Source organism: Myotis nattereri, assembly GCF_964212035.1.
Source record: "Myotis nattereri genome assembly, chromosome: 7".
NCBI lineage: Eukaryota > Metazoa > Chordata > Mammalia > Chiroptera > Vespertilionidae > Myotis > Myotis nattereri.
Genome location: NC_138082.1, coordinates 39,471,293 through 39,497,007, shown reverse-complemented (window position 1 = coordinate 39,497,007; position 25,715 = coordinate 39,471,293). Strand labels below are relative to the sequence as shown.

Sequence of the window (25,715 nt, the reverse complement as noted above, 5' to 3'; positions counted from 1 at the left end):
CAGGGGTCAACCTGGAGCCATTCCTTCACTTCCTCTTGCTTTGCCCTTTCCTGATAGATGATTCATCCAAGAAGAGATTCTATCACAAGTCACAGGCAGTCGGAGTGATGAAGAGTGTTCAGGGAGAAAGGACTGACCTACATTGTAATTTCTCATAAGCTGATGACTCTTCTGCTGCAAACACCGGCTTCACTGAGTGCATCAGCTGTGCTGTCTCTCTACACCTTTGCCAAAGACGGACACAGCGGGCTGGCAATATCTTCATTTGATGGGAAGCAATATGTTTGATAGTTTATAAGGGGGTTATATCAATATCTAGGAGCAAAATTGATTTTAGAGAACACAGAACTAGAAAAAAAGACTTAGCAGACTTTTCCTTTGGCCTTTTAAAAAAACTGTATTAAATACACACACACACACACACACACACACATCCCCTCATGGTACCATTTCTTAAATGGTTAATGTTTGGCTGACAAAGCAAAAATATAGATATTAGATATAGAAAGGATTACTAACCATGAAGAATTGGAGATACAGTAGGCAAAAGTTGAATTGCTGCAGAATGAGATACAGCTGAGCAAAGCAGAAATAAGAAAAGAGAAAAATGGCCTAACACCATAGAGGAAGATTGTCTCAATTCCAGGATGGGGAAAAAATTCATTGCCCCCAGGAACTGTCCAGATGCACACCTTTTAAGTTCATTTCAGCATTGGTTATAATGATGAGTTACTAGTAGAAATAATACAAATTATCAGCATTATGGTTCACTCACGTAAGAGAACACCATGAAGCCATAAAAATGGGTTGTAGGAAATATTCAATAAAATAAAAATATTCATTAAATATTATAAAGAAATAAAAACCAGATTACAAAATGAGAGATACAGTATGATAGAAACTAGATAAAAACACACAGATATTCACATGCACACACATAATATAAAGATGGGAAAGATATGCACCAAAATGTTATCAGTATTTAGCTCTGGGTTATGAGCTTATGAATTATTTTAATATTCTTCTTTGTACTTTGTATATTTCTCAAATTTTCTAACATTAAAATGTATTATCCTTACAATTACAAAAGAAAAACAATACATCGTGTTTTTAAAAAATGAAGAAAGAAACAAAGAGAATAACTTTTATTTTTGGCAATAGGGCTGACAAGGTACCCTAAACAGTCCCTTTGCTAAAAACAAATTTTGGGTCAAAATAAAAACAAAACAAATAAATCAAACCCCTCCTTTTAAAACATATTGCAAGGTGGTAGAGATATACATAAACCTAAAACAAAGTCAAAGAGGAAATGCAAGGAGGTAATTAGTTATTCAACTGTCATTCACTTGAGGGGTATGCCAAACCCTCGTGAAATTATCTTCAGTTTTCATAGCCAGGAGACATGCAAGCAGTGTGTGATGGAACTGCCTGCAGCCAGCCCCAGGGCTGGCTCTACATTTTTCTTCCCACCTCATGTTCAAAGGCATCGTGTTGGTAGCTTGAAATCAGCCATGTGAGTATTTATAACACAGTAATTGGAAATTCAGGGATTCTTTTTTTCTGGGGGGCCAGTCCTTAAGCATTTACCAACATATTACTAAACACAAAGCTTAGGGTCTCTAGAATCTAGAGAGTCTAATGGTAGGCACCACGTAAAGCCGAGATGCTGAGAATAAGAGGTAAGTGGAAATAAACTTCCTTCCACAGAAGGAATCATCAAAGAAACAAACTTGATGATAGGATGGAGTGTGAATGGCAAACTATCACCCCTGCAAATTTAACCACCAGGTTACCCTCGGGGAAGTTTGAGGACCTAAAACTTATACTAGCACTATGGCCCATAAAACTTTCAATCAAAATTGAAAAGTGGTCGCCCTACCCGTGGTCGGCAAACTGCAGCTCGTGAGCCACATGCGGCTCTTTGGCCCCTTGAGTGTGGCTCTTCCTAAGCCTTAAGAGTACCCTAATTAAGTTAATAACAATGTACCTACGTATATAGTTTAAGTTTAAAATATTTGGCTCTCAAAAGAAATTTCAGGACTCTCATAGCCAGTTAGCCTGGAGGTCAAATCACCCCCGGTATTGCCGACAACAATCAAGGCTTAACTACAACAAGACTGCGCACAAAGACCACTAGGGGGTGCACCAAGAAAAGATAAAAAAATGTGGAGACAAAGAAACAGGACGCAAATGTCAGAAATGGAAGATATAGAGCTCAAAACCACACTTTTAAGGTCTCTCAAGAACTGTCTAGAAGCTGCCGATAAACTTAGTAAGGCCCTCGAAAAGACTGGTGAGACCGCCGATAAATGTAGTGAGATCCTCAAGAAATCTAATGAGACCCTCGATATTGTGATAAAGAACCAACTAGAAATTAAGCATACACTGACTGAAATAAAGAATATTGTACAGACACCCAACAGCAGACCAGAGGAGCACAAGAATCAAGTCAAAGATTCGAAATGCGAAGAAGCAAAAAACACCCAACTGGAAAAGCAAAATGAAAAAAGAATACGAAAATACGAAGATAGTGTAAGGAGCCTCTGGGACAGCTTCAAGCATACCAACATCAGAATTATAGGGGTGCCAGAAGATGAGAGAGAGCAAGATATTGAAAACCTATTTGAAGAAATAATGACAGAAAACTTCCCCCACCTGGTGAGAGAAATGGACTTACAGGTCCAGGAAGTGCAGAGAACCCCAAACAAAAGGAATCCAAAGAGGACCACACCAAGACACATCATAATTAAAATGCCAAGAGCAAAAGACAAAGAGAAAATCCTAAAAGCAGCAAGAGAAAGAAACTCAGTTACCTACAAGGGAATACCCATACGACTGTCAGCTGATTTCTCAACAGAAACTTTGCAGGCCAGAAGGGAATGGCAAGAAATATTCAAAGAGATGAATACCAAGAACCTACAACCAAGATTACTTTATCCAGCAAAGCTATCATTCAGAACTGAAGGTCAGATAAAGAGCTTCACAGATAAGGAAAAGCTAAAGGAGTTCATCACCACCAACCCAGTATTATATGAAATGCTGAAAGGTATCCTTTAAGAAGAGGAAGAGGAAGAAAAAGGTAAAGATACAAATTATGAACAACAAACATGCATCTATCAACAAGTGAATCTAAGAATCAAGTGAACAAATAATCTGGTGATCATAATAGAATCAGAGACATAGGAAGGGAATGGACTATTCTTGGGGGGGAAAGGGGTGTGGGAGATGCGGGAAGAGCCTGGACAAAAATCGTGCACCTATGGATGAGGACAGTGGGTGGGGAGTGAGGGCGGAGGGTGGGGCGGGAACTGGGAGGAGGGGAGTTATGGGAGGAAAAAAGAGGAACAAATGTAATAATCTGAACAATAAAGATTTAATTAAAAAAAAAGAAATTTCAATCGTTGTACTGTTAATATTTGGCTCTGTTCACTAATGATTTTGCTGACCACTGCACCGGTTTGACTCAGTGGATAGAGCGTTGGCCTGCAGACTGAAAGGTCCCGGGTTCGATTCTGGTCAAGGGCACATGCCGGGGTTGCGGGCTTGATTCCCAGTAGGGGGCGTGCAGGAGAGAGCCGATCAATGACTCTCTCATCACTGATGTTTCTATTTCTCTCTCTCCCTCTCCCTTCCACTCTGAAATCAATAAAAATATATTTTAAAAAAGATTGAAAAGTGGTCCCAGTTGATTCTATCCCCATGCTTCTGACTGATGTAATATACATCCTTTCTGTGGGAACACACTTAAAACTCAGCCTCAAAAATTAACACAAGTTAAAAATATTAGCTCACATTTAAAAAAGAAAATAACACACAAGAAAACAAGGCAGTAAGAAACAACACAGAGCAACATCAGACCTGCCAAAGCCTTACATATTTAAGCTAGGCACAAAACAGAAAACAAGTTAAATCTGTTTTCAAAAATAAAAAATTGTAAATATGAGAACAGAATGAGAATCTAATAAAATAGAAGAAAAAAATAGATTTGAAGAAACAAATGGAACTTCTAGAAAAAGAAATTAATGGAAATAAAAAATTTAGTAAATATGCTAAACAGAATATTAGACAGAGAGAATTAGAAAAATCAGAAGACATATCTAAAAGAATATCCAGGATATTGCAAAAAGAGTCAAAGAAATAGCATATGTAAGAGAGGTTAAGAGAGGTGATAGAATGATTAGGGGAGAACATACATGGTAAACTAATGTTCTAAATTTAATATTTATCATTTACATAAATAAAAGCAGGGAAATGATAAATATAACATTTATAAAATATTAGTTACCTAAATTATAGTTTGCAAAATCATTTAATGGAGAGAAGAATTGGATTATGTGGGCATGGTGGGCTTTAAATATACTGGTAACATCTATTAAGCTTGACAATGTACCTACTGTTGTTCTGTATGCTTTTAAAATATTATACTTTTTTACGTTGTATTTGATAAAAAACATTTTAGTAGCCTAAAAGGAATGCTCCACAGGGTTAACTGTAGTTGCATTGGAGTCATGAGACTGAGTATTTTTACTTTCCCAACTTTTTTGATACTTTGAAAATTTCTGACATGAAACTATTAAATTTTTAATAAAAATATAATTATACACTTAAAAAAGGAAAGCATATGTTTTCCAACATGATAAATATCTTTGCATAAAATAGGAAATGCAGATGATCCTATTATCTAGGAACTTGTCTTTTATTTACAAACTAGAGGCCCGATGCATGAAATGCATTCAAGAGTAGGCCTTCCTTCCCCTGGCTGCCAGCACCAGCTTCCCTCTGATACCCGGGACCTGGGCTTACCTCACAGCCCTGGCTTCGTCCGGAAGGTTGTCTGGTCTAATTAGCATAATCTGCTTTTATTATTATAGATGGACATTACATTTATTAATGATGCTGAGAAATAACTCTTTTTAATACATTTTTTATTGATTTCAGAGAAGGAGAGGGAAAGATAGAAACATCAATGATGAGAAATAATCATTGATTGGCTGCCTCCTGCATGCCCCCTACTGGGAATTAAGCCCGAAACCCAGGCATGTGCCATTGACTGGAATCGAACCTGGGACCTTTAAGTTTGCAAACCAACACTCTATCCACTGAGCCAAACTGTCTAGGGCTGAGAAATAACTCTTGATAAAAGTTGTTTATAAATGTTGCTATTGAACCTCTAACAGTAGAGCATATACCAGGGTAGGTTTTCTCCTTGAAGTCACATTCACCCACCTCCCTAATCCTGCACCTCTGATCAATAATACACCACAGAGGGACAGGGACCAAGAGATAGGGATATGACCTAAAATGGTAGAGTCAACAGATCTAATTGATTATGTAGGATTCCTAAAAACTCATATTAGAAGCCAACAGTTTTTAAAGTTAAGGACATTATTAAAATTATTGACAGTCTGCCCTGCCCAGGCAGCTGTTAGTTGGAGCTTGATCTCATACACCATAAGGTTACGGGTTCAATTCCTGGTCAGGGTAAATACCTTGGGTTTCAGGTTTGATCCCCAGTTGGGGTAACTACAGGAGGTAACCGACCAATGTTTCTCTCTCTCTCCTCCTTCCCCTCTCTCTCTAAAAATTAATAAACATATCTTCGAGTGAGGGTAAAAAAAAAAATTGACAGTTTTACTACATTGCAATAAATGTATGCAACTTTCTTTTCCTGGACTTTCTTCTTTATGTTTCATTTGAAGTCATAGGGTTGCTGGGATCAAGAGATATTCTTAAGACATGCCCCCCTTCCCCCCAAAAAATATAGATATGCCCCAAAAGGAGAGGTCTTTCTTTAAAGGATTAAAGAAAAGAATAATCACAATCCTCCTAGTAAATTTGTTCAACATTTCTCTGACAGAAAATATTTCCCTTAAGTAAAAAATTGATGCAGGTACTTTAGAATAGTTTTGACTATTATTTCCTAAACAGAAGACAGTTTGTGGGGAAAACCTTAATATATTTGAAGGTCATTCTAGGAGCTTTCAGAGGTTGGTATAGTAAAACAAAACAAAACAAAACAAAACAAAGCACATTAATAAAACAAGGCAACAGACATAATATTTTAACATGTGTGAAGCGAAATATTGGGATTTATGTTGTAAAACTGACTATTTAGGATAAGAGACTAAAAGAACAAGAAGAAATCTCCATCATTAATTCAAAGCATTTATTAATTGTGTAATAGAATATGGGGTTATGTTGCTTGGCAGAGTTCAGGGATCATTATGCATATCATTTAGCTTCTGTTGTAAAGCAGGCTACTCCAAAACCAGTGGCTTGAGAGAGCAAACATTCATTGATTCTTAAAGTTCTGAGGGTTGGCATGGTAGTTCTTCTGGCTTATACCAGACAGGCCAGGGCTCACTCATGTCTGGTGCTTAGCAGGCTGATGGGCTGAGGGTAGGGGCTCACTTATATGTGGCAGTTAGCTCTGTGTGGGCCAGGGGAATGGCCCTGGTCTCTTAACCAGCAAGCTAGCCTGGGCTCATGAACTTGGGGGAAGAAAGACTTTCAGCATCAGGAAAGGCCAAGCCCCTTGAATGAGACCTATTCCAGCATCCCTGTGCATCATGTTTGTTAATGATCCATTGGCCAAAGCAAGTGATACACCCCAATTAAAACCTCTTGCAGAGATGTAAAAATATATTCCTATTGTAAAAGGGCTGAAATTCTAACTAGCGTTCAAATAAAAACTCAGATTCAGTGATGGGTTTCTCTATTGGTCCCAATGGTGGAGTCATAGAGCATACCTCTTAATGATAAGGGGCATGCAGGGAGCAATTAGAGAAATTTGTGGCCATGATGCTATCTCCCCCATCATGAATTTGTTTATAGTAAAGAGGCAATGATTACAGCTGTATTTGAGTTGGAAAGAAGGTCAACTTTTTATAAGAGATTTTAAATAGTTGTATCTTTTTTTCTTTTAACTTGTTTTTGCTACTGAACAGAAAGTGTACAGACCTAAGGATTTACAATTCAGCACATTAGCACAAAAGGAAGAACCATGTGTAACTAACACCTATGTCTGCAAATAGAACTATGCCAGCACTTCAGTAATTCCATTTACCCCTTCTCCTAGCATCATCCCTTTCTACTTCCCAATCTTAACCACTATTCTGACTATATTAGTTTTGCCTGTTTTCCTACTTCATGTAGTTGGGCTCAGATAGTGTGTGTTTCTTTGGGTCTGACTTCTTTTATTCAACATATGCACATTAGATTTATTAAAGATGCTGAATATAGCTGTGGTTTTATCATTTATTTTCTGTATAGTATCTCATTGCATGGATAAGACACAAATTTATTATCCGTTCTACTACTGATGCACATTTGGGTTGTTTCCAATTTTTGGCTATTAGAATAATGCTGTTCTGAAAATACTCATACATGTCTTTTGGTGCACATTTGTATGTATTTCTTTTGGGAAGAAAGAAGATTGAAAATGTTCAGTGTTCTTACTGTTCAGGGACCTAGGAACCCAGCATGTAGTGTTTTGTTGTTATTGTTGTTGTCCAGGTTTATTGAGTATAATTGGCAAATAAAATTGTAAGATAAAGGTACTAACATATGTATGTATACACTGTGACAGGATATCCCCCCATCAAGTTAATAAACACATCTATCACCTCACATATTTACCCTTTTCTTTTTGAGAGAACATTTATGTTCTTTGCTCTTAAGCAAATTTCGATTATATAATACAGTGTTATCAACTATAGTCACACTGTTATACATCCGATCTTCAGACTTTATTCATCTTGTAACTGCAAGTTTGTACCCTTTACCCAGCCTCTGCTATTCCACATGAAGTTCCACTTTTCTGTTGGGCACCCAGGAGTGGACTTGCTGGCTCACAGGGAACATGGATGCTCAACTGTCAAACCATTTTCTAAACAGATTTTACTCATTTATACTCCCACCACTTCTATGCATTTTTCCCTTTAACACAGTTATGAATATATTTTATCTTCGTTTTGGTGCCTAGGTTTTAAGCTAATGTATTCTTGCCTTCTACTTTCTCTTACTCTAACATAAAATACTTACATTAGGATTCCAACATGGTTGATAGTAGTTGATCCTGCATTTAAAATTTCATAAAACCTGAAGAATCCCAAAGTATACCAAACTACTCTGCCTAGCCATAAACTGAAGTGATCTGTTTCTCCATTCATTCATCAAATGCTTATGGGGCACCCATGAGTGATTTTAGATTTGAACCTGGAGATACAAAGGCATGTAAACAACGGAATGTAAAATTGAACTTCTGACCTCCAAGAAGTATCTACAGTAGGAAATGGCTCATCAGTAACTGTCTTCTCCTCTCTGGTGCCTCCCACGTCTCCAATCACTTTACCAGTATTTGCCTCCAGCCCAGGCTAGCAATGCACCATGTCTCATTAACCGCAAACACAATTTCCCTCCTCTATTTCCCCTCTTTGGATAACTATCCCTAAGAGTTTCATTTTCTCCTTTTATGGACAAAAATCATATTCAGGACAAGAGCAAAACTGTTCTCAAAACTTAAGGAATTGTGGCAATATATACATTTCACATTTTTCCCCTGTATTTTAAGGAAGAGTCTCTGCATGTATTTGTGTATAATGGGCTTTTCAGACTACATTTATTTTGTGTAAGAAAATTAAAAATGTTCACAGTGTTCTTACTGTTCAGTATTTCATATTGTCAATGATCAGGAGAATACATTAGTTGTTAAGGTAATGTGCTCAAGTATCTTTGAGGTTTTAAGAAGGTATTACTGCTCCCAAAATAGCTTCATTTAGTCCTTTCCTCTGGTAGTATGAAACCAGTTTTGCTTGTGAACTGAACTGCTGCATCTGTGCAATACAATTCAAGCTCTGAGGAGAGTGCTTTAGGAGAATTGAGATTCTCTGTTATTTTTAAAATGGAGCATTAGTAATAAAATTAACCCCTCTTAAAATTAACCTTATTTAAAATCACTAGTAATAAAATTAACTTCATTTAAAATCACTGACTTAGATGTTTCCACAGTTAAGAACCACCAAAGGTCCTTTGTTGTATTGTTTTCCACAGGCCATTTCCATCTATCATCTAAAGAAAGGGCTGCAAGAACAAATATGTAAGCGAAAGTACAGTAAAGTGAGAATAGCTGTCCTCACCACCCAAACGATTCCAACCTGTCCACCAATGGGGATTACCCTGAATTAATATGGATGCTTTTGTCCAAGTACTACAAATCCAAATCAAGAAGCTTAAGGAGAAAAGTGCCACTAAACTGAGAAGTCTAGCTTCAGCAAATTCAATTGAGGAACTCAAAAGTTTTACAACTCTCCTCCAACAGGGCTGTTTTCTTTGGGCTGCACGACCCTCTCTACTGATGAGCTTTTTCCACAGTGGATGCTCCAGCTTCAGTGAACACCCTTCTTGGTCTGTGTGCCCTTCAACATGGCCCTGTGTTCCATGTTCTAGACTGAGAAACTACTGAGGAAGGATCCTGAGTGGTCCAGATTAAGTCATATGCACACTCCAGAACTCATTACCTTGCCCAGGGGGTCAGGCACTATGTATGGCCAGGCCAGGAAGGTCTTTCGTTGGCAGGTTCAGGGAGAAGGAATAATCCTCAGACAAAAACAGCAAATGTTCAGCACAGCCCTCACGGGTGCTTCATGGGTATTAGTCATAACAGTAATGCTAGGGAAGGAAAGATATTGGGTTAAGCAAAACTAGGCACTGTATAAAGCCTGGGACTCATAAGGACTCCTAATTCATACCAGACACATGTTCTAGGATGGACGTGAACTCACAGCAGATTCAATCCCATTTGCCCAATTTTTAAGTCATGTAATACATGAAATTTCTCATTAAATGGCTAGTTTATTCACTTTAATAACCACTTGACTGCCCCCTGAAGTGTTTGATCAAAAAGTAAGGTGTTTGGACATTTGAGTAATTGAATTATCTAGTATAGGATTAAAAATAATACAATACTTTGAGCTGGCTGTTTTCCATTTTGAAAATGAGTTAGCTATAATAAACAGCTACAGTGAGAACCAGAACCGATGTGGGACAATTATGTTAATAGGTCAATCATGCTTCCATTTTAAGAAAACCTACCTCTTAAAATGTCAATCAGAATGTCATCCCTAGGATATCAGAATGTTTTGCCAAAGAGCATTGAAATATCACTGTCCACCACTCTATTAAATGATGGGTTCTTCGTTTAAAACAAAATCTTGCCCTCACAAATACAAGAGGGCAGAATAAGAAGACAACGGAGTCCAAATGAGTGGACACAGTGATGTTCACAGAACAAGCACTATCATTGTGGTCCACTGAAGAGTATTTTCTAAGTGCTAGGTCCATGGCAGTGGTAGTCAGATAAGGATAGATTTGCCTCTGAGGGCATATTTGGCAATATAACAGAGACCACTTTGAGGGTCAGAACTGGAAAATTGGTGCTACTGGCATCTAGCAGGTGAGGCCAGGGATGCTGCTAAACATTCTACAATGCCCGTGACAGCCTCCACAATGAAGAAAGAACTGACCCAAAATGTCAATAGTGCTGAAATTAAGAAACTCTGGTTTCTAGCAAGGGGCAGGCAAAGGCAATATTTAAGACACAACTCCTGCCCCTGATAAAGGCATATCTAATTAGAGGGTAAGATAATGAGCTCACTGTATAATATGTAAGTGCTAATAACAAGTCCTTTGCCAAGTGTGCCTTGAATGGCATCATGTGCTCTAGAAGGAAAAGCTACTGCTGGGTTCTCCATCAGAGCACCCTTCATGTTAGTAGCGAGGTGAATGTAAAGATTTGAAAGACTTGGACAAGCAACCAGAAAAGAATTTTTCGTGTAGAAGGAGGCAGAAATCCAGGGAGGAGGAAGAGTAGTGTCTTTTCTTTGAGTAACCAGTCTGGCTACAGCAGGTGTGTGTGGGGAGCAAGTCTTAAGAAAAACATGCTTTCACCTGTCACTGGGATAATGTGGCCAGTGGAGTCATGGCTTTGCCTAGGGTTAGCTGGGCTGACACTGGTGTGCAAGCTGTAAAATTAGGATATCCCTTACCTAACAGTTATTGCTGCAAAAAGCAGGTACTGCTACATAGCAGAGTTCAAAGGGCGGCAGCTCCTAGAACAAATATTAAGAGTGAGGTTGAGATATATTCCTAGGAATATATCCCAAGAAATCAGAAACACCAATCAGAAAGGACATATGCACCCCTATGTTCATAGCAACACAATTTACAATAGCTAAGATTTGGAAACAGCCTAAGTGCCCATCAGCAGGTGAGTGGATTAAAAAACTGTGGTACATCTACACAATGGAATACTACGCTGCTTAAAAAAAAAATAAAAAAGAAGGAATTCTTACCATTTGCAGCAGCAAGGATGGGACTGGAGAACATTATGCTAAGTGAAATAAGCCAGTCAGTAAAAGAAAAATACCACATGATATCACTTATTTATGGATAATAAAGAACATTATAACCCGATGAACAAAAAGATACAGAGGCAGAGAAACATCAAACAGACTGTCAAATTACAGCAGGAAGGCTGGGGGTAGGGTTGGGGTGGGGAGGTAAGAGATCAACCGAAGGACTTGTATGCATGCATATAAGCATAACCAATGGAAGCAAGACACTGGGGGGGTGAGGGCATGTATGGAAGTGGGGTGTGGAGGGGGCAATCGGGGGATATGGACACATGTAATACCTTAATCAATAAAAAATTGAAAAAAATAAATTAAAAAAATAAAAACTGATAGCTAAAAAAATAAAAGAATTTAAAAAATATAAAACTGGTACATTTACACAATGGACTACAATGCTGCTGTAAAGAAGAAAGAACTCTTACCGTTCACAGCATGAATGTCTTGAAAACTAGGCAGATACGTCAACCTTCAGCTTTCTTTCCTATAGGCACAACTGGATAGAGCTGAGCAACTCTTGCTGCCTTTAACTGACTCCAGTTCACTACCCACTTGGATTTGTCTCATTTGTTTTATCCACCTGGCCTCTCTAGGTATTTGAGCTTGCAATTCCTGGTCTACTGGTACTATATCTGCTTTAATGACAATAACAATAAAAGCAGTAACAAAAAATAATAGCACACTGAGCACTTGGTTCCAGGCCATTCTAAGTAAGCCACAACTAACTCACTATTTGAGGAAGTTACTACTGTTATACCATTTTACATATTAAAGGACCTGCCCAAAAGTCAATAGCCAGCAAGTGGGATAGGTAAGATAACCCATACATAAATTAGCCAAAAGTATCCCAAATTAAACAGTAAGATTCTATATGAACCTCTTTTTCTAAAAATAAGCTCCTCCACTTCAGCCACAAAGACTTGCGCTTTTCTGCAGTGGGTTCACACACACACACCCCTGTGCGACTCTGTGTACCTATGCGAAACTAAGGCAACTCGAGTTTCCTCTCTCCACAAGGCATGTGGTAGTGGTAGACTAGTCCTTACCTTTATCTGCAGAAAACATAAAATGCACAGAAAGGACTAATTGCAAGAAATGTATGTTCTGACTGGAGAGAGGCAAGGCATTCAAAGGTGTTTAAGATTTAAAAAGAAACAAGTGGATGGGTATAAACGAAAGTTGTAGAGCATATGCAAGGCTGATGGGACGCAAGGAGCAGGACAAGGAGAGCCAGGAAAACATTGGCAGTGTTGCAGGAAGGGTTTGGAGGTGTGCTAAGATGTGTCTGTTAAGCAAACAGAGGTTTCCCAGAGGTCACCCTGGGCACTCTGGGCTATCTTCTAAATCATCACTGGTGTGAAGGATGAATTGGCTGAAGAAACATTCAGTGGAATAAACAGAATGAGAGAATTTGAAAGATCAGAGAGTTATCTGACTACCTTGGAAAAAGCGAGGATTAAGGGGGAAGAAGCATGTGGGTCCTAAAGATGTTGATGCATGAAAGCATAAAAGTACGAGGCAATCATGAAATAGGAAAAAAATACTTGAGTCAAGATGGAAATGGCACAAAGTATTAAAGTCAAGAATGTGGCACTTACAGGCGAGATTTCAGAGGTGGTAGGGACGGTGAAGTCACCGTAAAGGGGAGCACCATGGGAGCAGGTGGCTAGGGATATAGTAGACATAGAGAAACTTTAAAGGCAAGGAAGTCCAGAAACTGAAAAATGATGAGGAATGTATGCAAAATATTTAGAACTCAGCTAATCTTTTAGAAATGCCAATCCTAAAAAGTAAAACTTGGGCCCTGACCGGTTTGGCTCAGTGGATAGAGCATCGGCCTGCGGACTGAAGGGTCCCAGATTCGATTCCGGTCAAGGGCATGTACCTTGGTTGCGGGCACATCCCCAGTAGGAGGTGTGCAGGAGGCAGCTGAATCTATGTTTCTCTCTCATGGATGTTTCTAACTCTCTATCCCTCTCCCTTCCTCTCTGTAAAAAATCAATAAAAATATATTAAAAAAAAAAAAAGTACAACTTGGAAATATAGGCAACATATTTGTTGTCTGCATATTAGAAGGATTCAGGTGAAATTCTGCCTGACTGGCAGGCAGTGCACAGGAACACATCGTATTGAATGCTGCAGAAACATGGCACAAAGGCAGATGGCAGTTCTGCACCCTACCTTCACCATGCCCATAGGAGTTACTTCTGCTTGAAGGTAGTTAGATATCTTGTTAACTACTTTTGTTAAAAGTAAATAAAACAGTGAGGAGCAAAAAGATCCAAATAAGTAGAATAGGGGGGGCAAAAGGATTGGAGGAGGAGAGGATATTTCTTTATTTACATGGACTTTATTTTTACTTATACTCAAGCTTTTAAACAACAAAAATAGAAAACATTTTGAATCAGAGTATGCCTGAAAGCTAAACATTAAGATGGTGGCCCCACTATTTTTGAGCCCAGACGTGGGTTAAAATGGATTTTATGAACTTCTAAAGGGAACAGTCACAAGTAATCTACTTAGTAAGTAGGGTTAAATGTCTGTCAACAAATCTAAAATTTCAGAGGCAATATTTTATTTCAAAAGTAATAAATAATATGGTCACATAATAATGGTGAATAACGATGGAAACTCTTAAAATTCTTATAAAAACTTGTAATTATTTCACAATTAGGCTGTTCACATTTCTTATGACTTTATGTTTTCCAATGACATATTAATGCAGATTAAAAATTAAAAACCTTAATTTACCAACAGTGACATAACTTCAAGTCTGAGAAAAAGCACTAGTCACAAAGAATTTCAAGTAAACATTAATCTAGCAGTCCAAAAAGAGCTGTTATCAATGTGAGAAGTCCTAATTATAAATAATATAGCTGTGTATTTGTCTAAAGACCAATATAGACCTAACTTCAGCAAAACACTTGTGAAAAAAATTATATATACCTCTTTTGTTCAAGACACAATATAAAACTTGAAATAATTCCTCTATTTAATAAAAAAAAGAGACTCCTCAAGAAGGTTCATAGCATCTCATTAACAATGCAAAAATGTTAAACTAAAATGGCTTATTTATTTTGGTCAGTAAAAATTATAACAGTTCTATGACAACTGGAAACATTATCAGAAAAAAATCTGTCAATAAAAAAAATCACTGATTCAGTAAGTATTTAATCACTTTATTAACAAAATATATGCCAGAAATACATTCGTCTCTGGCGAAACTTTTCAAATAATTTTATGTGGAGAGCCTTGAGATGTATCAATTATATAAACCATATTAAAATGAAAACATTTTTAAAATGTACAATACAAACCAGTACTTTGTACAATTCTCTATAAAGTTCAATAATCAATGTAAAAAATAATTTGTTTCAACTGAATATAAGGCATGTTCAGTTTCTGTAATTTTGTAGAATTACTTTTTTTGCTTTGTCGGAGACTTTTCTCTCCGCCGGTCCTGATTTTTCTTTGATTCTCTGGATTGTTCAGAGTGTCTGCTAGATTTTTCCCACCGCCTCTCAGCACCATTCTGATACCTATCTTCATCGCTTCTAGAGTCTGAATGTTTTCTATTCTTTTCTCTTGACTTTGATCTGTCTTTTCTTCTAAATTTTTCACTGTCCTTATTTCGGTATCTATGCTCATTTTCAGAAAAAGAATTTCTTCTCTCTCCTCTCCTCTTTTTCAGATCACCATACTCATTTTCCAAATCTAGATGCATTTCTTGGTCTCTATCATTCATGACTCTACTGTAACTATTTCGTTCAGAAGGAACATCTCTGTCTGAAGTGTATTTTGTTACAGGATCTCTCCAATTTGGATCCCTTGAATTTTTATCTCTGAGTTTTTCTGATCTCCTTTCTCTTTCAGTCCTTGTTTCTTGGTGCCTTTGCTCTGATCTTCTTTCTTCTTGCTTCCTATCATTTATTTGTTGTTTCCTGATCAGTTTATCTACTTCTTTGCTTCTGGTGTTCCCTTGTCCCTTCTTTCTTATAGCTTTAGCTGCACATGTAAAATGAAATATAGTTAGTTTTAACTTTAATCTTAATTTCATGATTTAACAATCACATTCATTAATATAATGTAGGTTTACTAATTCAGATAAACTGGATTCAAAGCTAAATTTATTGAATGAAAAGCCTAATGACAGAACATTTCACAAAATATTTGAGAGTATACGATATGTCAGCATTAGTTACCGAAGTAATGTTTTGATGGTTAGACTCAAAATAGTGAACAGGAACTTTAATTACAGCAAATATTGTAAAATCTTTTATGAAGTAACTAAAATAAAACATTTCCACTTACAAATTTTATTCAAAAACAGAAAATCCAGTCCATGTGAATTATTGATACAAAATATTATGTCAGATTTGGTACATAATCAAAATACTAATGATCGATCACACACACCAGCAACAATCACTTCCTAAATGAGAGGAAGTGGGATGACTGGGTTGGCCTAACAGCATAAACATATGTATTTCAAATAAACTTCTTCCTATAAAAACAAGTTTTGCTCTCCAATGCATTAGAGAAGCACCAGCTGTACCAGTAGGAGGAGCCAGGGTAAGATATACAATCACAGGCTTCATATGAGCCACTATGGCTTGATTTCAAAAAAAGCCTTGAACATCTTATTTTACTGATGTGTCATCACAAATATAAATGTTAAGTAATTGCAATAAAATAACTTACCATTTTAAGCTATAAAACAAATTTAACTGCTTTATCTGTGTTACTTAGTTTGGGTACATAAATCAAAGATGCTGATGACCAAAGTTTCTGTTGCATTCATATGTGTATAGAAAGAAGAAAACAGGGTGGAAGATCACCTACCCTTATCCTACTCCACCTAAATCTCTGTACCAACCTGTATTTCCTTGGCCAAATGCCTACCCTTGACAGTCAGTCGGTTTGCCACTAAGGATTTATTTCTCTGGTTCCTATCAAACAACTCAGCTGAGCTGCAGCTACCCAAGCAGAAACCATCTGGCTCTGTGCGAAATCATGTCCCTCTGACCCTATTCCACACTGCTCTCACTGCTCTGTTGACATTAAAACCTGTGCCATATAATAATGTGCAATTTCTTCTCTCTTTGGTGTCTGCTTTACAATTTTCCAATTTGGGGGCAGTTCATATTGCTTTTAGGCTATATAATATTTTATTAATAAAACTGGAAGCTCTCTACTGAAATTGTAGGATGAGGCAAATTAATTTTGAATCAGCAAGCTTCCTTATTGCAGAAATCCATGCTGTGTTATCATCTGTTCTCAAAACAGATATCATGAAATAACAAATTTTTAGAATTAAAAGAGGTGAATGTTAAATGAACAATGTTAGCATATTTCAATTCAAGAAGACTTCCCGTGAGCAAATGGAATCTTGCTCTAATAATATAAAACACTGAGCGTCCCACAGTTCTTGCTGCCATATAATATGTAAAATACTTTGAAGTGTAATAAGCCAGGGAATGAGAATAAAAGACCAAGCTTCCAACCTTCTAAGGCTATAGGGAAAAGTGCCCCCTCTCTGAAACAGAGATGAAAATACTGACCCTGCAGAAAACAACACAGAACTTTTCAGAAAATAGCACATTTGAAAAAATCCTTTACTATAGCACTTCCAGTTCCAAGTAGAATGAAGAAGGCTGTAGACCAGTTGAAGAACGACTAGAAATGCTGGATATAAATTTAAAATCTCTGCTTAAAGGAGGTAAAGATCTTGAACTTGAGAGGCTATAAAGGAAGGCAGTGCCCTTAAGAAAAGGGATAGGGGTATGTCCAAGGAACACAGGAGTCAACTTGAAGGAACTCCTAATTGCCAAGGCTGAAATGATTTTAACAGCAAATAAAATACAGTATTGGATTTTAACCCACAGAAAACAATAAACATCCATGAGTCCACAGTGATAAAATATAAAGTAAAATTACTAAGTAAATGGGGGAAAGGGACAACTCTTTCTTACAGAAGAAATTCAACTATTAAATGTAGAAAAGAGACAAGTAGAAAAATCATCATTTGGCAAACACCAAATTCTTTACTTAAAAGCAGTATTAAGTGTTCCAGACAAGATCCAAAGATGGATACTAAAAATGGAGAGTGAAAGTTAGAGATTTGCGTAGCATCAAATTATCTCCCTGCAAGATCTAATTTATAGAGAAAAATCTTTCCATGAAGAAATTCAACAGGCATCACCTTAACCAAGTCATCAAAGTCAATGTCACCAATAAGATACACCAACATTATAAATTCCTCAATGAGATGCACTAAGAGCACATAATTTCTATGGTATTCTAGCCAAAAACGCACATTCTCTTTATATAGCTGTACACTTATGAGATACATACTAAATGTGTGATACATATCAATAACTACCATAAAGTGTCACTATTAAAAATATTAAAATTTCTTAAAACATAAACATCAGGAAGGCTCCTGTCAACTAGATTAGACATTATGAATGGTATTTCAGTCACCATTCAAATAAATATTTACCAATGAAACATCTTCATTTCTATGAAAAGGCTTCCAAAGGTAATCTTAGCATTGTAAATGTTAAAATTTACTATAGACTGCAACAATGGTCGATGATCATTTATATTAACTGTGGCTTTTAAACAACTGAACTCTAAAATAAATATAAAATGCAATTATTTACTTCTCTCATTGTAAACATCACCAGCAATATACTTGTTAGAAAAGAGCACGATGGGTGATGGGTTTCAATACCTGAGGCAGAGCTCTGACTGCTGGCGGATGAGGAGTCGCTGTCTTCGCTGGAAGACTCTGAGCTGCTGTCACTGCTGTCCGAACCAGAAGCAGAGGAGTCGGACTCTGCCGAGGAGGATGCGGAAGAGGAAGAGGAGGGGGAGGAATTATTTGGCTCGATTTCTGGTTTCTGTGCCACAATGACCTTTGGTGTATTTTTGAGATGCTCACGCAATTCATCCCTAATTAAAAATATAATGTTAGATTTTGCTTAGAAGGAAATTATGAGATAATTTTGTAATTGAAAATAAAATTCTAAAAATAATCCTTACGTTAAACCTCCGAGACCTATAGAAGTAAAAAAGTTGATGGCAAAACGAGTGTTTCTGGGATTATCTCGGGGTAATAACCCTTCAAAGAATGGCTGTAGGGTTCTAAAAAAGAAAAGAAAAGAAAATGAACAAAAGAGAACAGATTGCTGAAAGATAAAGTTCTTTACTTAAAAAGCAAAATTCTCATACAGTCACTTTTCAGAGTTTCTACGTATTAAATTAGTAAATAAAATACAACCAAGTAAATGATTTATATAATTTATTAGGTTAGGCTACATGGTATCTAATGAAATGAGTAAGGACACTCATTAATTTATTAAACTTGATTTCTGTAATTATACAACAAAGGTTTAAAAAAACTTTTTCATATTTATACCAACACAGAGTAGATATATGTATGTAACATACAAACATATATCTATGTTCATATGTACATGTATATATGTGAATGTATATATAGAACAGTAAAAAAATTCTCCATACACACACACACACACACACACACACACACACAGCACTGGGCAAGGCACTGGGGGAAGAAAAAAAGTATCAACAAAAGGGAGAAATCATGTTTATTCAATGACCTATTGATAACATATCCTTATTATTTCTAGGAAGGGGCACAAACAAAAAATATTAACAATATGTGGTTTTGAGTACCACAGTGAATGACTAACCAGCAGGGCAGGAAAAAGTGTTTCATAGGAAAAGGTGACAAATAAGAATGAGAGTTTGCTGGACAGAACAAGGGAGGAATCCCAGCTCTGGGAACAGAGGTAACGAGGCGCGATGAGCCAGGCCTGCTTTACGCTCTGGGCCAGGCTGGGTGGCTGGAGCACAGTGCACTGCAAGGGGCTTCACTAGGTGAGCCTGGGACAGGAGGCAGGGGCCAAGAAAGGAGTACACAAAGCCCAGGAAAATGGATGGGATAACACGGAGAGCATGCAGAACCAGGACAGACCTATGGTGCACAGGAGAGGCAGGCTGAGGATGAGAGACTGAGAGGAGTAAGGCTGAATGGGAAGAAAATGAGGAGCCACAGTGAGCACGTGGTCAGCTCTGTAAGTGAGGCTGAGAATCAAGGGACGTGAGGACTGGGGAAGATGACTTGACTTGGCAAGCTGTCACTAGAGAACTGAAAGGAGTGTGAATGGAGAAGCCAATGTGAGCAGCAATGGGCAACCTGCACAAACAGCAGCTGAAGCTGGAATAGAGGTTACATAATAGTCCTGGGACAGTGTAATGATACATTACATATTCATCTGTATATATTCACAATTGTCAATGATAATAAAAAAGTTAATTATCATTCTAAGGCTCAAAATTAGGGTAAGAACTCTAAATACTCATTACTGAAGAACTCCAATGAGCATACAAAAGTAATTTTCTGGGTTTTAACTAAATTAAAAAAGGCATTAATTCTGTGTTTTCTCTACTGAACTAAAAACCATCATTAAAAACTGCATGTTGTCCTTGGCCACACATGAGATTCAGAATGGTAAGTAATGAAGAAAAGTCCTAGGGGCATAACTCTTGCTTTACCAGCCCAGGGTTGACATGTCACTGAAGTGAAGGAAAACCCGGAGGACAGTAAGAATAAAAAGTGCTTAATGATAAACTTACTCATCCTTTAATCTTGCATTAAGTTTAGGAAGACCCATGTATTCACACAGTTCTTGGAAAAATATTTTAACAAAAATCCTACTAGAGGACGTAGTGGTTTCTTCACTCAGCTTTATACATTCAAGAACCTGAAAATTAAATGAAATAGACAATTTAATTTTGTTTAAAAGATTAAGACAAAGTGACCAATATTCATACTCAAACTTTCTCTTGAAATGATGATTTAGTCTCATCTTCAATCAGAATTATCTCTGAATAACTTCTCTAGTGGCAATATGTACTGTTTCTTGGCAAAGATTAAGACAATTTCTCTGTGCTAATTTTTAGAATGTTAAAATGCTACAGAAATAGAGTTCATTCTCTTTCTCGAGTACTGTGCTTTTTAGAGCAGGAATATATTGTCTTGAGTGTATAACGGTGCAGCAGAGATTACTAGCTCCTAAGCCTCATCAAAATGTGTGTATGTGAGGTTTTGAGGCAAAATGCCACATAGTGCGTTAGGCTATAGTTTTGTACAGCATATGTAATATGCGACAAAAGTAAAGACAGGAAGAGCGATAGTTCATTCTGAATAGTAAGACCGAGGCTTAAAAACTGAAGCTCATGTTGATGTTTTACAACAAACAAAAATAAAAGCAACCTCCAGCTTGTTGAGTTATGTGTTCTAGGAGCTCTGGTGCTTCAATTGTAAAATTTTAATTTCATTTTCCTAAAGAGGGGAAAAATAAGTTTTAAAAAATTACGATTTGGCTCCTATGTTAGCTTAAAAAATGCTATTAATGTAGCTGGATATACTTAGTACTTAAAATATTACAAAAATCTACCCAGTGTTTATAAGCTCAATGATGTTGCTTCATTCTTCCATTAGATTCTGGTAGTCAATAATGTGATCCTCTTCTTTCTTTCCTCCAGGATGCAATTTCTTTCTATTGCTGGCTGAATGAACAGCAGTTATATAATAAATGCCAGCTTAATGAATGCATTTCAAATTGTAATCAAGAGTACGCTGACTCATTAAGACACCTTTCCTTGTTCTAACTATGGTTATAAGAATTCCAAACGCTTACCAAAATTCATTGTCTGCTAAAAAGAACATGTCTTATTAGGACAAACATTTCTCTCATGTCCCTCAGGAAACAAGCAGTAACTCAGCAATGCATGACTACCAAACCTGGGTTCCTATTAACATCAGTGTGTACACATGTATGTGTACAAAGATAAAAATCTACAATCATTTCCATGAAAATACTCACAGCCATCGCTATTAAAAAGCACCAACATGTCTAAACTTTTAATATCATCCAGAATGGTTACATTCATATATTTATGCACTTAGCTTTTTTATTTCATGTTATATGAACATAATCTCAAAGACAGCTATTATAATAAAAGTTTGCTACACATTTCATTTTAAAGTACATTTCCTACATAGGAAAAGTAAGGGTATATTATACTTAATACACATTTGAGAATAACAGGAAATTAGGAAGGAAGTGTAAACACTGAACTCCATCTACTTACACTCCATGGAAGTGAATCAGTGTATAGAAGATGAGCAAACATCTTAGCAACATTTCTCAATTTGTTTGTTTCCAAGCGATGGATGGTATCATACTGTTCTTTGAATATACTTTCAAAGGATTCCATGTACTCTTTCTTTAGCATGCAAAATCGCTATTAATTAAAAAAAAATGAGAATCAATACCATTATGAGCATATTAAGTTCTTCTAAATTTATTGAATCAAAAGTAAATATTTTGTACATCTTTTTGTGCTATTTGATGAGATGCTCAAATAAGAAATGGGGTGACACTGGATCACAAAACCATATAGGTTTCAGTTGTACAATTCAATAAAACATCATTTGCACAGTGCCTTGTGTGCCTGTTGCACTAAGCAAAATCTCTTTCCTTCTCCATTTTCCCCTTTTTTTGCCCACCTCCACCTATCTCCACCCCTCTTTCCCTTAAGACACTGTTATCTTAAGAACAGCCTTAGTGATTCCATTAAATTCCAGTAAGAAAAAGAAAGCTAGAACTCACCCCAGCTAATAAGCCGAAAAATTTCTCATATGTTCTTTGTTGAGCACAGCAATCCAGTATCATGTTGCAGAGTTCTTTCTATTTGGGAAACAAATAACAATAATGATTCAAAACACAACGAATTCATGTTGTATAACTTATCAATATAATAGAGACATCTAAAATTTTAAGTAAGATTTTTTTTAAAAAAATTCTAAGACTGCAAATTTTAGTGATTAAGACAAAAAAATTAATCTATGCTAAAAGTAGTTTTTTTAAAGCCTTCAGTCTGGCAGACAGTTTCCATATGTCATTCATGCTAATTAGACTGATTATAAAGTTCTAAATTTATGTAAGTGTGAATCACTTTAAGAGAACTTAGTATGTGCCCTCCTGGTGTGGCTCAGTGGTTGAGCATTGACCTATGAACTAGGAGATCATGGTGTGATTCTCAGTCAGGGCATATACTGGGAATTGAGTCCCAGTGTGGGGCATGTAGGAGGCAGCCAATCAATGATTCTCTCTCATAATTGATGTTTCTATCTCTCTCTCTCCTCCCTTCCTCTCTGAAATAAAAAATATATATTTTTTTAAAAAGAGAACCTAGTATGTATATGAAACAGACATATCCAAAAAGATATTGAATAAACTGTATTCTAAAAAGATTCCATACAGAATTCTTTTAAATACAGGTCATCAATATGACATCTCACTAATACACCTAAAAATTAAGCTATACACCTTTTAAAGTTTTAAACTCCATTATTAGGAAATATATTTAGTTTAGTATGGAAAAAGCAGAACATTATGAGTCTTTACAGAAGCGTAAATAGGCAAAAGTTTCAATATTTACTTAAATGACACACTGGTTAATAAAGAAAAAAATATATTTAAAAGAACAAAGAAAAAGATCTCTATGGCTGAATTTTCTAGCCTCAAAACAAATGTTTTATATACAGATCTATCTACAGCTTAATCTATACAAATAGATGGAATCATTTCATAACTGCTGGAGTAATATATTGTTTAATCAGCTATGTATATGCCTTGAAAATTCCTCTGTGAAAATTCTGTTAAGCTAGTAAGTCCAAGAATAAATCCAGGATCAAGAAATATCATTCTAAATTATTTATAATGAACAAATACTATTTATTAATTCCTGAAATAATCCTAATGAAATATGTATTGATTATAGCAATTTTATAGATGAAGACATTCAGGCAACAAGGACAAATCAATGGAGACAAAATAAAAAAGGCATAAATTCATTTTCTGACCACTGCTGTAGAATTGACTCATTTTTTTCTATAAAATACTTATTGGAAAGTTTAAAATTATACTTTTCAAACACAGTAACTGCAATATATTTGCTTTCTATAAACAGAAAGCAAGCTTATAAAATATAATATATAACCTTTCAGTTCATTTTTTTTACTTAATTTATCTTTATATTTTCAATGAGCAACTTTGACATTTTGTCATATTTAATAGCATGAGCTGCAACCTAAGTAGATATTGTAAACACTTTAAAAATTAGGTCAATATATACTTACTACATCTATTTACGTACAAGGGAGAGGAAGGGGGCCCTGGAGAAGCACAGAATACACTCTAGCTTGTTCTGACCAGGAGGGTAGCCTGCAGCCACATGCAGCTATTTAAGTTTAAATTATGTGATATTACATGAAGTTAACACTTTAGTTCCTTGGTCACACTAGCCACACTTAAAGTTTTCAAAAGCCATTTGTGAGTAGTGGATGCTCACTGGACACAGGAGAATATGAATATTTTCACCACTGCACTAAGTTCTTTGGGAGAGCTCTGTTCTAGAAGCTGATAATCTATATATAAAATAAGCTATTCAAAGGCCTCACTTCACAATACAGAGTAATTTTTAGATATCTTTATACTGACAGATTATTTTTTAAAAGATTAGTCACAAGTTACCTCAATTAAATAAGTGTATAAGTTTTGAAAAGATGTACTTTGTCAAAATTTAGAATAGTACTAAAAACTGAAAGATGTTTTTCTGACTTCTGCCTTAGTATGTTAATTTTATATATTAAAAGGCATTTTCGGCTTTTCTACCAACACTGTATTTTACAATAACATAAGAGTTAATCAGGTTGTAAACACTGTAATATGGTAATAAGCTGATAGCATTGCTAATAAAGCCAGCACTAGTTATAAAACAAATTACTTTCTTCCCTAGACTAAATGCAATTACAAGAGTTATTCCCTGTGGCTTATAATAATTAAATATTTTAACATTTTAATTAAATATTATAGCAGTTTTAGGAGAGTCTTTTGAGTGCCTAAAAATAGATGCACTAAGATATTCATCCAAATGTTATCAAAATATGTTGAGGTTAGTCCTAATATTATCCTCTGGATTAATATTAATGACATTTATAATGACTTAATTATATCCTCAAATAATGTGACAAGATCATACAGTAATTTCAGTTTCAAGTATAATTTTAAAGGTTAATTCACAAATTTATTTCTTTCCAATGATAACAATCAAGTGAACCTAGAGTATGAATAGGTACACTATTATTAATATACTAGAGGCCTGGTGCACAAAATTCATGCACTGGTAGGGTCCCTAGGTCTGGCCGGTGATCAGGGCCAATCGGGGCCATCCTTCCCCCAACTGCCGGCTGCCTGCTGGGGCCTTCCTTTGTTGCGTGCCGCCCCCTTGTGGTCAGTGCACTATGTAGCGAGCGGTCGAACTCCCAGTTGGTCAAACTCCAGAGGGGACAATTTACATATTAGCCTTTTATTATATAGGATTAGTAAACAAACTTTAAGAGGAAAAAATAATTTTTTTAATTTGAAAATATTTATTCTCAAAATTCCATATTATGGCATTTCAAGAATAAATCTACATTTTAGAACAAAGTTTGGCAAAATTTTTCTGTAAAAGGTCAGATAGTAAATATTTTAGATTTTTGGGGCCATTCAGTTGGTCTCTGTTGTAACTAGTCAGTTCTACTGTTATAAGGCAAAAGAAGCCATACACAACCAAAGGACATGGCTGTATTCCAATAAAACTTTATAAAAATGGGCAATGGCCTAGGCCACAGTCTGCCAATCCCTGTCACAGATCATATTTAAAGCCTTAAGACATACTCTCTCTCTCCCATTTGTTTTTGGGAGGCAACCTAATTTTTGGAGGCCTTGCTTTGGCAAGGCTGAAAATAAAAAAAGCCTTAAGACAAAGGACTTACAACTAATGGTAACTTAGCAAAGATAATTAAGATCTTTTTGAAGAATTAGAAACCAAACAGCCTGTTAGACTCTAGCATCTGTGCTGGGTCTAGCACATGTAAAGCAAGGTGTGAAAAACAAAACTGCAAAGCGTTGGTTCAGGTTCCAAGAATCCATCTGTAATTCTGTCAACAATAAATATATAAATAAAGTCTAGAGGGACTGGGAGTAACATACACAAGAGCACAACTAGAAAAAAGTAGCCAAGATAATCTATTTAGTCCAGTATTTATTATCCTTAGCATTAGAGTTCTATGGTACTTTGAAGTGAGGTATGCTCAGTTATAAGACTATACAAGTCCTAGGGGCTAAAGGGGGTCTAATATGTACTTTATAGATATTA

At 36.2% G+C, this 25,715-nt stretch overlaps 1 protein-coding gene across 1 annotated transcript in view; it reads right to left on the bottom strand.

Moving 5' to 3' along the window:
• Positions 1-13,749: 13,749 nt before the first annotated feature.
• Positions 13,750-25,715, bottom strand: part of CWC22 (CWC22 spliceosome associated protein homolog) — a 55,349-nt gene continuing 43,383 nt past the window's right edge. Inside the window, exons 15-20 of the mRNA XM_081096276.1 lie at positions 22,121-22,198; positions 21,600-21,752; positions 20,079-20,206; positions 18,456-18,557; positions 18,145-18,365; positions 13,750-15,413 (exon numbers count right to left, since the gene is read on the bottom strand). Coding sequence (XP_080952402.1) covers positions 14,827-15,413; positions 18,145-18,365; positions 18,456-18,557; positions 20,079-20,206; positions 21,600-21,752; positions 22,121-22,198 — 1,269 coding nt within the window. The 3' untranslated portion in view covers positions 13,750-14,826. The remainder of the gene's footprint in view (positions 15,414-18,144; positions 18,366-18,455; positions 18,558-20,078; positions 20,207-21,599; positions 21,753-22,120; positions 22,199-25,715) is intronic.